Source organism: Aedes albopictus, chromosome 3 (assembly GCF_035046485.1).
Source record: "Aedes albopictus strain Foshan chromosome 3, AalbF5, whole genome shotgun sequence".
NCBI lineage: Eukaryota > Metazoa > Arthropoda > Insecta > Diptera > Culicidae > Aedes > Aedes albopictus.
This window is the reverse complement of record NC_085138.1, coordinates 175718846-175737591: the sequence shown is the minus strand read 5'-3', so window position 1 is coordinate 175737591 and position 18746 is coordinate 175718846. Positions and strand designations below refer to the sequence as shown.

The 18746-nt window shown below is 39.1% G+C and overlaps 1 protein-coding gene across 1 annotated transcript in view; it reads left to right on the top strand.

Annotated features, from left to right (window-relative positions):
* LOC109398937 (heparan-sulfate 6-O-sulfotransferase 2) overlaps positions 1 to 18746 on the top strand; it is a 69854-nt gene that overhangs the window by 44269 nt on the left and 6839 nt on the right. The window contains exon 4 of the mRNA XM_019671395.3: positions 16100 to 16499. Within this exon, the coding sequence (XP_019526940.2) occupies positions 16100 to 16499 (400 nt within the window). The remainder of the gene's footprint in view (positions 1 to 16099; positions 16500 to 18746) is intronic.

The following is an 18746-nucleotide window of genomic DNA, read 5'->3' as shown; positions in this document are numbered from 1 at the left end:
GTCATCAAGATCACTTCTTACAATAAAGCGGTGTTACAAAATTTAGTGGTGTCCAAGCTGAGGTCTATTTGGTGTATTACATAGTAATCTAGTATGGGTCTGTTCATAAGCCACTTTGATCTAATTTTAGCCATTCAGATGCCCCTCGTCCTTAAGCGTATATGAGGCCTCTTGAGATCTCCCTAAAGCCCCCTGAGAATCCCTGAACACACCTGAAATCCCCTGAAACTTTCTGAAATGATCCTGCTACCCCCTGGAGCTCCCTGAGAATCCTTGAAATGGTATTTCGTTTTCACACTTTCGGTTCTTGAAAAATTTGCGTCGTCCGTGACCATACATTGAAAACCACTGATATTTGCAACATATCTGTATTGAAGTTACTCTTGCTTGAGAGAAGAAATCCGGAAAACATATTCACTTCTAAACGTATTAACGTTTGGTTCATGAAAAATTATTATGGTCCGTGAACAAAAATTGGAAACCACTGAGTCTCGCAACATAACTAGAAGTAAACAGTGCTTCGTAAAATGTGAATCGATAAAAAAAACAGGGGTATTCTCTGGTGTAGACTAATAACTGAAATTCATTTCAGGCCTCAAAAACTTGATTGTAATTTATTCGTGATGCGCTGCAGTACCCACTTGTCAATTGAAACAAAGTCAAAATGTTGCTTGCCACAAAGTAAATACAACAATCAACCACAAGCTCCTCCAAGTTGAATAATACCACTTTGTATTCCTAGGAACAAAATGCTGCGAGTTGCCGCGGTCCTGTATTTTGATTGTAAGCTTGTCAGTGTTTTGCAACATTTCTGGTAGCCGCAAAAGTAAACATAATTAGAGTGAAATTTTGCTCTGGAACCCATTCCCCACTCCTGAGTACCAACAACCAGGTACACGACTTACTTCTCCCCATCGACTGCTATTTGACGTCTTTGTTTGGAAGGGAATAGGGGATAGTGCTACAATACGCACTTATAAAGTTTTATGAAAAAATTCACCTGTTTTTATTTTGGGCTGTTCTAAATCTGCGCTAACACATTTACTAATAAATGTCTCAAAATGCCGTTTTCTGCGTTAACTAGTAAAGGTAATCTGTATCTTCTTTTTTTTTATTCTTGGCGTAATATTCCCAATGAGAAGAAACCTGCTTCTCAGCAGAATTTCAACAGTTTTCCATTGCCATTTTGACCATTTTCGCTTTCATATGTCATTTGACAAACTCGAAGATTTTCAATGCTCAATGAACGTAAGCAAATTTCAAAAACTAAAAGATCCTGGATTAAGTAATCGAACTCAGAATCTCTTACTCCAATGGAGAAGGCTCATTTTGAATCATTTTCCTTCAGTTCCACGTCGAAAAAAGCAAGAACTTTGAGAAGATTGGCAAACGAAAACGATGGATGGATCTCTTCTTGGTGCTCCCATAGCCGTGGCCCACTAGTGTGGTGGTACTTACTGCCTGGAAAACGGAACAGCAGCGGCACGACGCCGCGCCGTTGTTGGCAAGAAGGGCTTCGACGAAAAACGAAACAGCAATAAAAAGTGAAATGAAAATTTCATAATGAAACCATTTATTTGTTGGAATAAATTAAAAGCGCACTCGTACCCGGATGGCCACCGTGTCGACCCGCAACAAGCAAGCTGTCCGTCCGGAGCAGGAGTTTTGGCGGAACCTGGTCCGCCCGGACTGAGGCCAAAACGGAAGCAAGAGTTTTGGGTTCGCTTTGGTTTTCCCCGTCTGGCAAGAGTGTGCATCGGCGAGGAAATTTTGTCAATAAATATTATACGGACATAAACTGACACTTCGCCGGGAGAAATTTTTAATTAAATTGAATATTAACAGTGAGTGATTTTTTTTTTCAGTGTCGCTATCGCGTCAGCTTATTTCATCAAGCTAGGACAGTTGGAAAGATAGTTTTGCTGCCGGGATTTCTCTTAAGCAATATTGTTTGCCAAGTGTCTTTACTGTGCTGTCTGCTGGATCTATTGCGGAATAAGTTTGCTTTCTGAGAGATGAAATGAAGAAAGCAATTTTTATTGATTTTACTCGAGGAAGTTTTGCAATATTGCTCTAATATAGATGACTCTACTCAAAACAATAAGAGATACACTGAAAGCTCCATTTGGGTAGGATCCATTTAGGTAAAATCTATTTAGGTCCCTCTATTTAGCTAACGTTACCTAAATAGAATTTGATTATGTTCAGAGCAGTTGGAAATAAAGTTAGTTTACGGGGGAAAAAGCAGAATTAAGAGTTAAGGGACTTTCACGGAATGTTTAAGGGGTAAAAGTTTAAGATTATCCGAGATCTCCTTGGAGTTCAGGCCATCTGATCTATAAGCGTTATCAGTGATCTATTGGAGCATTATGAATGGAATTTATGCTTACACAACCTCATGTTGTTATGTGTTGTCAAGTGGTGAGTTCGTTGTTCCCAAGAACTTCCTTGCGTGTAGGTCATCGGATCTACCAATGATTCTTTAAGGTTCTCCAAGAGCTTCCTTGAGTATAGGTCATCGTATCTACGAGCGCTGCTAGTTGTATCTAACGGAATTAAGCATGAGGTTTATACTCGCACAGCCCCAGGTACAGTCATGACCCGCCGGTTTAGGGGTTTAATAGTTGGGTGGCTTTTTAGTTGGGCCTCCGTTAGTTGAGCTGTCAGCCAACTAAAAAGCACCTTGATGTCATAATTCAATGTCAAACTGAAAGTGACAACCAATTTGTAATTCCGAGGGGCGAACTAATGAGTTTTTGGTTGGTCAAAATCCGGGTTCTTAAACTTTACTGATAATAAGGTAATCGATGAGACAGATGCGATCAGCTGATTTTTTTTTGTTTACCATGTATTTTTGACATCCGATGATCGGGATGATAGTTGAACATAGAGGATTTTGTTAAGCACCGACGACACTTGACGAAACTTTGTTATGTTGCACTCACACTGTGTTTACAGTTTTGGCTGTCACACCCATCGCGAAAAGTCGTCATGGATTGCTAAGGCGTCATGGATCGATAAGTCAATAAGAATTTCTATTTCATATTCCTTAAAAAAAAAAACAATATGTACAATTACTTCGAAACAAATGCAAAACACCGGCCATCTTTATTTTGTCGATCATAGAAAGCGTTTTGTGCTTGCACTTTGGTCTGGGTGGTTTCATAAACATCTATATTTTCACTTCACCGAAATGGGTTAAAATAATTATTTTTCGTATTGGCCATATATGTATCTTGCAAAACGTATCACTTTTGCTCTAAATGTTAAACAAATTCAAAAATTTTACTTTTTACTTCCAACCTAAACATGATTAAAAAAACAACGCACACGCTCCTTGTGCTGCTGTCTCTTCACCCAACTAGCGAATCGAATGGTTGGGTGGAGGTTGTGGCTCAACGAGCGGGTTCCGATTGTATCTATGTTCTATCAAGTGGTGAGTTCTATGATTGAATAGGAATATCCGAGAGCTCCCTGGAGTTAAGGCCATCTGATCTACAAGTGTAATCAGTGATCTATTGGAGCATTATAAATGAAATTCATGCTTACACAGCCTCATGTAGCTATGTGCTATCAAGTGGTGAGTTAATTGTCAGCTTGAGGTTCTCCAAGAACTTCCTTGAGTATAGGTCAACTGATCTACTAACGTATTTGATTGTCTCTAATAGATTGACGACTAAGGTTCATACTCACACAACCTCAGATAACTATAATCTATTAAGTTTTGAGTTCGAAGAATCTTTAAGGGTCTCCAAGAATTCTCTTGAGTATAGGTTTTCGAATCTACGAGGGCTACTAGTTGTATCTAAGAGCATTAAGAATGAGGTTTATACTCACACAGCCCCAGGCATCTATGTTTTATCAAGTGGTGGGTTCTATGATTGAATAGGAATATCCAAGAACTCCCTGGAGTTAAGGCCACCTGATCCACAAGTGCAATCAGTGATCGTTTGGAGCATTATTAATGAAATTCATGCTTACACAGCCTCTTGTGGCTCCTCTCCTCTTCTTGGCTTAACGTCCTCACTGGGACAAAGCCTGCTTCTCAGCTTAGTGTTCTATGAAGCACTTCCACAGTTTTTAACTGAGAGCTTCCTCTGCCAATGACCATTTTGCATGTGTATATCGAGTGGCAGGCACGAAGACACTCTATGCCCAAGGAAGTCAAGGACATTTCCTTTACGAAAAGATCCTGGACCGAACCCGTCACCCTCAGCACTGTGGCTACGTGCTCTGAAGCCCCCCAAAACCATCCTAAAACCTCCTGAAAGACACTGAAACGCAATGAAAACCCTCTAAATGTTTTGAAACGCTTTGAAACGCTCTGGAATGCCTTTAAAAATCCTATAAACCACGGTAAAATACACTGAGAGCCTCTGAAGCCCCCTGAAACCAATTTGAAACCTTCTGAAATGTCCTAAAACGCTTTGACACGCCTTGAAACACTTTGAAACACCTCTGAAACCCCTATGAAACCTACGTGAAATTCACCTGAGAGCCTCTGAAGCCCCCTATCACTCTCCTGAAACCTCCTGGGACGCCCTCAAACGCATTAAAACGCCCTAAAACGCCATAAAAAGCCTTGAGACGCATTGAAACGCCTTAAAACCCAATTTAAACCCTCCATGAAATTCACCTGAGAGACACTGAAGCCCCCTAAAACCCCTGTGAAAACTCTTGAAACGCCCTGAAACGTATTGAAACGCCTTGAAACGCGTTGAAACTGATACCTCCGTGAAATTCACCTGAGAGCCTCTGAAGCCCCCATGAAATCCCTGTGAAACCTCTTGAAACGCTCTGAACGCATTGAAACGCTTTGAAACGCATTGAAACCCTCAGGAAACCTCCGTGAAAATCACCTGCGAGCGTTTTAGGCCTTCTCAAATTCATACGAAACCTTTTGAAATGCCCTGAAACGCCTTGAAACGTATTGAAACGATTTGAAACGCCTCTGAAACCCCCATGAAATCTCTGTGAAATTCTCCTGCGAGCCTCTGAAGCCCCCTTAAGCTTCCCATTTAACCTCCTGGAACGCCCTGAAAAGCATTAAAGCGCCTTAAAACGCTTTGAAATGCCACTAAAACCCCAATTTAACCACCGTGAAATTCACCTGCGACCCTCTGAAGGCACCCTTAAACCTCCTGAAACCTCCTGAAAGGCCATGAAACGCCCTGAAACGCATTGGAACATCTTGAAACGCTTTGAAACGCCTCTGAAACCCCCATGAAACCTCCGTGAAATTCACCTGAGAATTCCTGAAGCTCCACAAAATCTCTCTGAAACTTCCTGAAACGCCTTGAAACACCTCTGAAACACAAATGAAATCCATGTGAAACGCTCATGAAAGCCTCTAAGCTTTTATTAAAATATCTCTGAAACCTCCTAAAACGCCCAGAAACGCCCTGTAACGCCTTGAAACGTTTTGGAACACCTGAGAGCATATGAAGCCCCCTAAAAGCCCTCTGAAACCTCCTGAAACGCCCTGATACGCTTGGAAACGCCTCTGACCCCCCCTTCTAAAAATTCCTTTGAAATCCCTCTGACCATCCCCCTTTTACATCTGAAAGCCTTTACCCCCCTTCCCTTTGCATCTGCAAGCCACTTCCCCTTCTCAAACTTCTTTGCAACCTTGAAATCCAATGAACTGACTCGTTACCTAAATGAAAGTTCGAGTGTATAAAAAACAGTAGTCTTTTTTGAACTTGTTTTTTTTTTCTGTATAATAGAGAAGAATGAATTTGCCTGGTACATTCCATAGAGATGAAAATAGCTTTATCTCTTTTCTTATTGTGTACCGGAAACCATCAAACAATATCGTCGGTTTCCTGCAATAGAGTTGTGCCTTTATTGTGGAAAATTGGTAAAAATGCCAACATCTAGGTATCACTAGCTAAAACTCACTCTGAATCAGCCATAGTCTTCTTGATTGACCAGCTAACGTAAAGCCATAAACCGTATTCATCGGCATTTAAGAATATTCCATTACGAAGCGTTCATAGATGTTTTCAACGAATACATCATTTCAGGATTCTTTAGATGATTTCCCTTGATTAACAATTTCTACAATTAGAATTTCCTACATAATCCCGAAATACAGATTTTCATAATTTAGTGCACGATATGTAATTGAAAATTAATTTGAAGTTTGTAAGGTAGCGATTTGCCGAATCACCCCTCAGCGAGTTTTGTACTGGGACGAGCATTCACGCAGTTCAGCAGCTGCTAAAATGTAAAAAAATCAAGAAAATATCATTTAAACTTGTATCGAGATGATTGGCACATCCCGATTGTGCGATATTTGCCAGAAAACCATTCGCCAGAATGCCATTGGCCAGAAAGACATTTGCCAGAAAATACCATTTCCCAGAAAACCGTTTGCCAGAAAGAACCATTTCCCAGAAAACCATTTGCCAGAATGTACCATTCCCCAGAAAGCACCATTTCCCAGAAATTTTTCATAGTTCTCAATCCAGAAGTGTTACCAATCTAATGATAATTTAAAAAAATCTAATTGAAAAATAAATCGTGTTCTTGATTTGTTTGGGATCGATTAGCCCACAATAACGATTGTAAAAATGTGAAATTTTATTTTTATTCAGATTTACATGCCAAAGTTAAATAAATTATCGGAACTGATGTAAGAGCAAACAAGAAATGATTTTAGAGTAACTTTTAAAGAAAAGCCTGTAGTTTGAAGAAGGGCAAATCACTCTGAAGCAAACAAATGATGTGAAATCAAACCTTTCAAACTTTACAATACAATAAATCTTTTATGTTATTCAAATATTTTATTGCGCACAACAGCTTATTTTTTCAATTAGTACATTTCCACAAATTTGTCAATGGAGAAATTGATCATGATGTGGATTTAATTGATCAAATATTATTTTGACGGAATTTGATCCATACTCATCAAAGATTTTCCTTTCTTCAACACATAGGATGTTCTTCCCAGCTTTTACTGATATGGAATTTTTGGCTTTACTTATATTTTTCAAAGATTCCCTGCTTTCAATTGAAAGTAATTTTTTTTAGGCTTATTCTTGACAATAACAATAACATGATCTCTTTAAATAATAATTTTTGTGCCAAACAGCATAACTACCCGGAATTGTTGATCACACACTTAAGTCAATCGAATATCATAAACAATAACGTTTCGGAAGCAACGAGTAAAATACACAGAAATAATAACTCAAGTGCCGGTTTCACCTATACCATTAGCCTGACTGTCACTGCCCGAAAGTCTTTACCATTAGGCCGAATATCACTTGATCAAATGCTTAAAAAGCTTGTTCTTGAGGAAATTAATTCTAATAATTCCAGCATAGTTTTTTTTCCTTCTTTTAATCATCAGCTGCTCTTTCTGGATGAACTTCTTAGTTTATTTGCGCCATTTCTAACCAATATATTCCCTTCTCACGGTAATTGTAATATGTTAGATTAACATATTTGAGCTTTGGTATTATGGCTAATGGCGCTCCGGCTACTGTTGTAGAATCTTAATATCAATGGTGTTAGGGCATTCGACTGAAGGCCGTTGGGTCGAATGTCATTTAATCAAAAAGTTATTTTGCCGAATGGCCATATTTTTTGTTGTTTTCTCCTTTTATGCTATTAAAATAATTGTTAAAGTTGGAGCTACTGTTTTTTAACCATGAATCTTTCCTTCTTTTAAATATAGGAACAATAAACGGGTCTAAGATCTGTTATTTTTTTCAATAATTAAACTATTAGTTCCGCAATACCAATATTGCTTTATGGTTCTAACATAATCAACAATTTATGCCAAAAACTAGTCTTACAATGAAACTAGAAAGAACAGCCTGTGTTTAGAAGAAGGGAAAATTCACTATTTGAACTAGCCAAGTAACCACGGTGCTGAAGCCTTATTGCATGCAGATATACGGTGTATTTAGAACAATTATTACTTTACATGAACATTTAAGGTTGATTTAAAGTGAAAATGGCAATTATGCGACTGAACTAAGATTATACCAGTATAATCTTAATCTAAATTTGATTTTATAATTGACCATTTCCACTTTAAATCAACCTTAAAGTTGCATGTAAAGTAATGATTGCTCTAAATACATCGTATATCTGCACGCAAAAAGGCTTCAGCACCACGGTTACTTGGGGAGATATTAGCTTAGGTGTATAAAAATAGTTTTTTGCATCGAAACCCTTGATGTTCAACTAGTGAATTTTGCCTTCTTTTAAACATAGGCTGTTCTTCTCAGTTAGTAAGACTAGATTTTGACTTTAATTGTTGATTGTGGTAAAACAGTACGGAAATATTAATATTGTAGAAGTCGACACTGATTTTTTCATTTGGGCCTAATTGACGTTTTCGAGTTCTCTTCATTGATTTTCTCTTTGTGTTATCACAGAATGTGGATTGAGTTTTCCAAAGAATTTTGATTGAAATGCGAAGAAGACGACAACATGTTGCTATAGAAACAAAAAGAATAATGGTTTTGTTTGTTTTGATCAAGTTTTTAGCGGAAGAGAGAGTCGACGAAGAGAAATCGACCAAGTCAGTTAGGCCCTTATGAAAAATCATTGTCGATATGCACTTATAGCCTAGTTACATCGTAGTCTCGAGCTTAGTATCATACAGGCGTATCTGTAATGATCGATATCTCTTCATCGATTTTCTCTTTGCTTAATAACTACCGGTGAATCATTTCCAGTTGTTTTCGTTGTTCTAGCCCGAGTCGTTCTTTATCGAAACGAACCAAGAGATCATCCTAGCGGTGAACATATCAAATTATTGTAAAATATTGAAACTGACGACATTTTATATGTCAATGGACTGAAATTAATTCTTAGGAAATGAAAAAAAAATCTATTTGCCCGAAAGTACCATTTGCCAGAATGTACCAATCCCCAGAATTTAATATTAAATATTAAATTCTAGGGATTGGTACATTCTGGCAAATTGTACTTTCGGGCAAATAGTATTCTGGCAAATGGTATATTCTGGCAAATAGTTTTCTGGCGTTTGTCATTCTGGCGAATGGTTTTCTGGCAAATATCGCACAATCGCACATCCCTAGCGAAATGGACCACACGATCATTAGCTCGACGGCTATCCAGTGTAGGTCTGCGCTTGTCCGGTCGCCTTTTGTAGTAGCACTCTTTATAAAGTAAACCGCAAATTGTACTTTTATTTTAAATAAATATAAGTTACAAATAAACTGTTCGTTACAAACTCAAAACAGTTTTTAAAAGCAAAGCTCAAAAAACATGAAACCAAAAATGAAATGCGCTTTTTTGCGTTAATAAATAAAATCTGATGAAAGGCTTTTACTGTTCTTGACCCATATTTCAAAAGGGTTAGATATAATTAAATTAGTTGCATCGTTAATTCCGAATGACATCAATCCATTGCTTTCTTTTATGTGAAACTCTCGGTGTGCTCTGACTAACTAGTCCCTATACAGACCTTATTTATTGATTCCATGAATTACAACGCAAGGCCAGTTGCAAGCGCAGGATAGCTCAAAAGCTTTACGAGATCCGAACCCTATTTGATGACATACAGCACAGGGCTTAGAGTGCTCGTGTTCCTCATTAGTGGCGTGTCCTATTGTGCTTAGGCTATGCCAGAAAGCCACAGTCAGTTGCGATAATGTCCCTGTGCCTATCTGTTGCATTTCCAGATGCCCTTGTTGAAATACATTGGATCTAAATTTATGTTTTCCATGCTGCTTTTCGAGCAGCAGTGCTGACACAGACTTTGGTGTACCTATGGCACCGCTTATTCTGTGAAAAGTGCACCTATACATACCAACCGATAGGTGAACCATGTTAGCCAGCATGACGGCGTATGTACGGCAAAACGAGAATAATAATTCTCCGTAGACGAGGTCTAAGCCTGAACCCTTTACCGACTCTACACGGGCTGCAGCAAAGTGGTGAATTTTCTCCTTTTCCTCGCCGCCAGTTTTTCTCGTTTCACCGGGTGCTGCCAGTGAGTGCAGTTGGTTGAGGCGATAATGGCGGTCTTTTTTCTCTGCATTATCTACTTTCTTCCTGCTTCCGGTTACTCGCGTGGTGGAAAATTCAAGACAACGGAATGAATTTTTCAGTTGGAATCATACATTTCTGATGTGTTTTACATAGGTTGGTACCATGGCTTGTTTGCGGGGAAAACTGTCTGCAGCAGAACCGGGAAATTTCTCCAACACTACATTGCCAGTGAAGTGCTCTCCGCCGGGCTTGTTGCGATGCTTTTTTAATGGCTGAAAAATTCTTTTGTTTATTCATTTCGGTGGCGTTAAATGCAAAAATTAGCATTCATATTGTAATTAGGCTCCCACTTGAAATGTTTAAGCAATCGTGCAATTCAAGTTGCAGTACGAACGGGAAAATAGCTTCATATAGAGTTGTTGATTGGAAGCTCCCGTTTACTATACTAATTCCAACGGGATTGTACGCAGATATTAACTTAAAAGAATAATATTTTTGGAACAACTGCAGAAGCCACCATTTCCATACTGGAAATCCAGTACACTGGAACCTCTTTTTATGCACATGACTGGGACTGCATAAATTAATGACGGGCTTGGTGGTCTAGTGGCTACCGCTTCTGATTCGTATGCAGAAGGTCATGGGTTCAATCCCTGGCCCGTCCTTTTCATCCTACTTTGTATCTTTCTATCTACTTTCTCTCGCTCTCTCTTCTCTACATATACAGCTCATATGTTCATAGCCATCGCTAGAACCAGAAACGAATTGAAAAAAAAAATCGTTTCCCTCCCTTCCAAGCACAGTGTATATATAACGCCTATAAGTTATGCAACCAAAGCGTGCTTTGCCGCTTGACCTTATTCACCTTATTCACCACACAATCTATCACGAACACTATAAATAACCCCTATCCACGGATCGTTTCACCAACCCAACGGTGACTCCCAGATCTCCCATCCTTTCCGTCTAACAAATACCCCAGTCCGTGCGGGTTGTGGGGACACAGAGTGCTCTCGGTCTCTAGTAGCAACTACCAGTACACTCTAACATTCCTTTCCCTTCCCAGCTGACTATAAGGACTTGGCCGGCGCCGTTATTGATCAAATATGCATGAGCTGCTAAAATTGCACTTTGAGAATAAGTGGAATGTCCCAGCCCCTTATTCAGTTGGATCTCAGTGCAATTGGTACCAGTTCAGATCAATCACGGAGGAGCAACCATTGACATGTATAGTCAGAATTGATCGATCGTTATCGTTTATGACTGGGACTGCATAAATTAAAAATGTGCATAAATTAAAAAAGGCATAAAAAGAGGGAAATTTATGCATAAATTAAGTTTGGGCTTAATTAGAAGACTTTCATCCATACAAAAATTTTGAAATTTGTATGGTGCGGAGATTTTGCGCTTGCTTTTACCCTTTTACGCTTGCTTTGTATCTTTTCATCTACTTTCTTTCTCTCCTACATATACATATCATGTATGTTCGTAGTGATCGCTAGAACCTGAAACAAAATAAAAGAAAAGAAAAACATATACATATCATGTATGTTCGTAGTGATCGCTAGAACCTGAAACAAAATAAAAGAAAAGAAAAACGGTACAGTGTCTACCAAGTGAATAAGACTGATGCAGCCTCAGCTCACGAGAATAAACACCAGCACCTGTTCGACCTTTGAGAAGGGAGCCATCTTCTCTGCAGATATCCAGATGTCTACTTTTCCCGGGAAGGCAATTTCGTGGAAAATGTCCTATATGGAAAATTACAAGCAATTGTTAGATCACTTGGAGCAAGGACAACTTTGACCCAATTCACCAAAAGTGGAAACAACGAGGTGTGTGTTGAACTGCGGTTCACAGGAGTTTCCTCTAGTAAACCGCGTACCCATAGGCGGTAAGTGCAAGAAAGTGCTTCTTGCTTAAAATGAATGTGTAGTGTGGCAACGTCAAAGAGAACTTCGAGCGTGTTTGGGAAGCGGACCTGGTGAGATGGTTAAAGCCCGTGACTGTCACGCCGAGGACCTGGGATCAAATCCCACTCACGACAAAGTCACAAAATGTGAGTTCTTCCTTCGGGGAAGTAAAGGGTGGGTCCCGAGATGAACTAGCCTTGGGCTAAAAATCTCGTAAATATAGAAAAAAAAATCGAGCGCAGCCTTGGGAGTTGAAGGGAACGCACAGTGGTTCCGCCATAGGTCATTAATCCAAAAATTTGACCTCAATGAAACTGTGATATCATTGCGGAAACCTCAAGTTCAATGTTTTAATAACTAGGGACAATCATTACTTTTATTAAATGTATGCCGAAACTTTTCCGCAGAACTCATGAAAGTAGTTGTTCTTGAGTAGATATTTAATTTGAATTTTGCTAATTTCAGTCCTATGCATTCATCACATTATTACAAAAACTCATCTATTCGACATGTATTTGGTTGATTGTGTTCGATTCTTACATAGTTAAAATCGATGTTTATCACAAATTTGGATGCCGTTCTTTATCATTTTATTTGAATAAGTGTGACTGAATTAGATGCTTTTTCCACAAAGTATTAAAAACTGAAAATTTTCAACAAGCCGAAAAAAATGTTTCCCCTTCGAACCCCTTCGGACGTTCTTCCATAAAACTTCCCTATAATCTTAAACAATGATTTACTGGCGAATTTAGCTGCGACCGTTTGCGACCAGATTGGTGGTAGTCACTTAAGTGTCGTACTTTCAATTTATTCAAAAAACTAACAAATACCTCCCGCATTGCATTGCACGGAACACTTTTTTCCAACTTTCACCCTCTTTATCCATTACATCATGTGTGTTTCACTATTCTTTAGCAGTTTTTACTATCGTGGGCCGCCTAAACTAATATTAGTATATCCTAATCAGTTGGTAACCAAAACTTCAAAATAATGAATTTCGGCTCCGTAAGGCCAAAAACTCGATTGAGCCCATTTTTAAAACAATAATACAAAAACGCATTTTGAATGTAAATATGCATCAAATTTAGCGGTTTCATCATAAAACTCGATAAAATCATATTTTTGGCCGCCTTTATATGGGGCTGGAACCACTGTGGAACGCTCCAAATATCACCACTAAGCATATCCTTTGGAGATGGCCTAATTTTTATTGGACCGTTCTCACTTCGCCCTTTTGCTACTACACAAGACATCCATAAGTCAATATTGGACGAACAACTGTCTTGTAAATCCATTTGATATACTTGTTTTTAAGACCCCAAGTTGTACCTCAGCTTCGCCGGTATTGCCCGAAGGCCATACAAGCTTTCTTGATTCCGAACTCAACATGAAGTGTCCAGGAAAGCTTGCAATCAAGAATGACTCCAACGTACTTTACCTGTTCAGTCACATTGATTTCCAAATCAAAGAGACGCAAAGGTCGAACACCATTATGGTTTCGCTTTTCCGTGAACAGGACAATAGATGCATTACTCGAATTTACCGAAAGACCATATTGGCGACACCAACCTTCAACTACCTGAAAGCGTTTTGCATCAGGTCGAAAAGGGTGCTGATTCACATACCGACTAACAATGTTAGGTATACCTAATCGGCAAAACCATAAGTAGGAAAACCACTGTTATTGAGTTGCCTCAATAGCGTATCTACTACGAGATTCCACAAAAGTGGTGATAAGACTCCCCCTTCGAGGGCATCCGCAAACACTCAATTTCCTAATCGCCGCTTGACGCAATGTTCGAGAAGAGATGTCGGTTTTTGAGCATTTGGTGAATCCAATTGGAAATCATTGGAGATATACCATGACCTCGTGCGGCTTCCAATATGGCATCGAAAGACACGTTGTCAAATGCACCCTCGATATCTAAGAAAACACCCAAGCAGGATTGCTTTTGAGCGAATGCCTTCTCGATATCGTAAACAACTTTGTGTTAAAGAGTCACAGTGCACTTTCCAGGTTGGAAAGCATGTTGGTTCACATGGAGAGGCACATTGGCCAGATGAACATCACGGATATGATGATCGACAATGCGTTATAAGCATTTCAGAAGAAAAGAGGTCAAACTGATAGGTCTGAAACGCTTTGCTTCTTCATACGACGCACGATCCACTTTCGGAATAAACTTTACACTAATATCCACCAGGATTTGCGAATATACCCTGTAGCAAAACTGCAAACAAGTAGTTTTTTCAAAACATGTTTGAAATAATCAAGTCCCTTCTGAAGCAAAATAGGATAAATCCCATCTGCCCCAGGAAGGGAAGCAAAGCTATTTAGTGCCCATTCAATCGAATCTAAAGATATGCCGAGCCGAAGCTAGAGAGTCATGACTACAAGAAAAAACATCAAGTTCATCAGAAGATGTAATATCCACACAGTCAGGGAAGTGTGTACTGAATAAACATTCCAAATCTTCCTCATCAGAGGATGTGCAATCACCATTTGGCAAACGAAGTTCGTTCACTCGAAAATCCTTAGATTTTGCAAGGATTTTGATCAACCGACTGGTTTCACTCAAACTGGAAACCTTTGTACAAAGGTTTTTTTTTTAGCGTTCAGCAGACCGAAGAGCTCTCTGATTGGCATTGCGAGCCGAGCATTAGCATCACTGCCAACAATTAGCGAAAGGCCTTTTGATGTGCAGTACGCGATGACTTGCTTGAAAGCATCCGTAGGGGATGGTTCATCATGCGGTAAATAAACCGAACAATGGACGAATTTTCTGTTGAGATTTCCAACAGATTCTTTATTTGTGATAGCACATACATCTCTGATGGTTAGTTTAGAGATGAGTGTAGTAACGATTGCGTTATTGATAAGCACACATGCTCGAGGCATGACACGCGAGTTTTCCATTTCATTTTTACTGAAAGTAGCAAAAACCGGGTTCACAAGGTTTCCTAGATAGAAATTTCACTTACGAAAGTAAGGTTCTTGTGCCAAGGCCACTTGGGCTGTACCATTTTGCATAAGTCTGCAAAGATTGATCGTTGCTGTTCTTTTGTGCTGAAGATTGATCTGAGCTATCCTAACCGTAGCCACTATCCAAACTAGGCAATATTAAACTCTTAACAATCACAGCACAAAAAAAGAACAGCAACAATAAAGCAGGATCAGTATCGATTTGAATGCGCCAAAGGCGAGGATGCACAGTATACATTGTGTGAAGCGCATAATGCGAAACCTTATAGGTGAAAATTTAAACTAATTAACAACATCTTCTTAATCCCGCCCTTATTTAGCCTCAAGTGAGACTAAAGAAGGGCAGCTGATTGTCTCGGAGAAACACAAGGTCCGCTGCACCATTGCTCCGGTTAGCACAGTAAAGGCTACATACTGTGGAGGGCGCCCTGGTACTCCACAGGCTCCGTTAGCGGTTAGGTTTTTATTAGACCCCCCTAGCCATTCATTCCTAGGCACGGTAAGCATAAAGCCGCATCACACCATGAATTAGGGGTCACCTGTTGGTGGATTCTTACCACCGGAACAGGCGGTCCGTAGTGTTATTCTTAGCCAATTGAGACGATCGCTACCGACACTACACAGCTATCTAGACTGATCGGGAAAAAAGTTAATATTGATGATCAACTTCCTACGGGCCCGAAAAGTCACCAAACTATCGAAAACTGTCATTAAGGGGGCATCCATTAAGTACGTCACGCTTAGAGGGGGGAGGGGGTGGGCTCTGAAAAGTGTGACAAGCAATGTGTTAAGTATAAGAAAAACCCGTACGAAGGTGGGAGGGGGGTTGAAAATTCCCATTTTTAGCGTGACGTAATAAATTAATGCCCCCTAACTGCATTTTGCTCAAAATACAGATTGGATAGATTCACGGCAGTATGGGTAAAGAAAAATAACATACACCCGATTCTTTTGCTAAATTTTGAACCTATTGACTTGATTTTTTGTACACAGATACTTCTAACTGTGTTTTCCTGTGAACACATTTTCATGTGAAATGGTTCAAAATTGACTGAGTTATAGCAAAAAGACAACCCGTGCAAAAAATGAGTCGGATATATCTACGATTCACACCTCAAATCGATTTAAGTTCTTGTTTTTTTTTCATGTTGAAAAGTTCTTAGTTTTGTTATGAATTTTCTGTCTTATCACTTCTCAACGCCATATTCTTCTTTCTCTCCAACAGGTGAAAACTGGAACGGAGTGCCGCTGGATGAATTCGCCGGCTGCGAGAGCAATCTGGCAGCCAACCGGCAAACCCGCATGCTGGCCGATCTGGCCCTGGTCGGGTGCTACAATAAAACCTACATGCCATCGGCAGAGCGCGACCGCATCATGCTGGCCAGTGCCAAGCGCAACCTAGCTGCCATGTCCTACTTCGGTCTAACCGAGCACCAAAAAATCTCCCAGTACATCTTCGAGGAAACGTTCAATCTACGGTTCGCGATACCGTTCGAGCAGCACAACAACACCGTCTCGACGAGCACCATGAACAGTCTGACGGCCGAGCAGCGGGCCAAAATTGATAAGCTAAATGCACTCGACATCGAGCTGTATGCATTCGCGAAGAAATTAATGTTCCAAAGGTAAGGCAATTTATCTAGTTTGGACGTCCTTTCGGTGAGGGCCACCACGTTTCATTCCCATTCCCGCAGACAAGACGATTTTCCCACATTAGATTGACTAGACTAGACGCTACGCTGAGCGGTGGCTGCACTGCATGCTGCCATGCACGCAGAGAAAGTTTTTTTTAAAGAATACTCATCTGTTTAAAATAATTATTTTGTTTAATATTTTGATTTTCTTCCTTTTAATTTGAATTGTTTTAACAAGACAAAGTTTTTGAATAAATTGTCTATTGTCTATTACAATATTATCGTCTATTTGGAAGATACTTTATATTTGATTATCATATATTTTAATGATGCTGTTCATATTTAGAACAATGATATGATTTGTTCAGCTTCAATAATAAAGTCGTTTATAATAAACAATATCTGAGAGTTTCATGATCGTGATCCTTATTTGTAGAATTTTAAAATATTTTTTTTCCTAGGGTGCAACTTAAAACTGGGCACCATATGGGATCTATCGTGGCAGTTTGTATTCCATGCTTTCTGCACTCTTCCCGTTATCTGATGGGAAAAATGCCATTAATTGAAATTGTACCGAGGGCGGACGAGGAGGAGGAGCGAAAATGAAGTAAAACAAAAAACTAGCCTAATGTTGACCCGGCACGCAAGCGATTTGTAACAAGATGTTATACAACTTTGCCTACTGGTTGTGGGCTTGTCCTCGTCGTCGTCGGTGCGCCAAAGATCGATTTCTGGCAGTTTGGACCCGCGCGCACGGACGCTGGGCAGATGAGTCTAGCTCGCATTAATCTTGTAACATGATACGGAACAAATGGGCTGGACCAATAATAGTTTGTCGTTAAAGTGGTTCCCACACATGAACAATGCTATCACACAGAGCGGCAAGTCCCAATAATTTGGCTTAAGAGTAATTTTCTCAAAAAAGGTTGGATTACTAGCTATATTTTCGATTGATTCTTAACTTACTGAAGTGCTATCACATAGGTACGTAGATTAGATCATTAAAATTAACTATGGTAATTATAAAGTTTGTCACAAGAAGTAATAGAGCATTTCCATCCCAAAACACGAAAAATGTATCATTTTCGATTAGATATTTTTCAATTTGAATGAGATTTTGTTAATGCACTGGATTTCGTGAATCATTTACGTTTGCATTAAGACTTAATAATTTTTCCTCACTTAACTTTCGAAGAAAAATGCGTAAACAATACGGTTTGTTGGATTGAAATGATTTGAGGATATTTAAAGAACTTTTAGAAAAAAAAAATACACAGAGGAATATTTATCGGGGATCTGTGTTAGATATCATATCATTTCGATTTTTCGGATACCTGATACGTCGATCCTTTTTCTTTTATTTTGTAGAAAGCTGATTTCCAGCCTTAAACTTTGACAAGTAGCCCAAGTTGTACGAAAAATAAAACAAAAAACTTTCCAGTTATTGTATTGTTCTTCATCTTTCTGTAAGTTATAGTTTCAAATATATAGGTAACTTGCACTACCAAATATGAGTACATTTTTCGTAGTACCGGATTCTTAAAGAGTAAAGAGTAAGTACTGCATACTTGAACAATGATTAACATATGCGCAGTGATTCGCAGTGAGTAATAATTTACGGAAATCCCTCTGAATGTTCGAATCGAAACTCCATTTCAGCCATGAAACGCACAAAAATATTCATTGTAGTTGCCCACATTCAAAAATTGAATATGTTTCTTCATATATTAATTGGTAACTGAACATCAACGTTGTAGTAGCAAAGCTATGATAGTTTTTTTTTAATTGTTCGAAAAATAAGGTGTTCACATTTTTTGGAAGAAAACCGCATTTGGCTTTAAAACAACTTTGCGGATAACATAAGTGGAAATTAATATATTTTCAAAAGAATTTCTGTAAAATCAGTGCCCAGTGGATCTTCATGAAACCATGTGACAGAATTTAAGTTAAATTTAAATAACTCACAACTTTAAGTTAAATAACTCCCGAAATAAAAAAATGAAAATGCTATTTTGGGGTGAAATTGATCGATATACATGTCGTATACATATATGATGTCCAAGTGCGGGGAAGTTTGGCCAAAAAATCCCAACCTTAACGTGAAGTTCTGCATTTTTTGCCTACCAGAACCCTGCAGGGTGAGGTGAAAATCCTACTGAATTGATTCACAAAACACCAAAAACCATTTTATAATCAAAAACTACTTAACCCTCGAACGATCACGCTGTTGTATTTTGT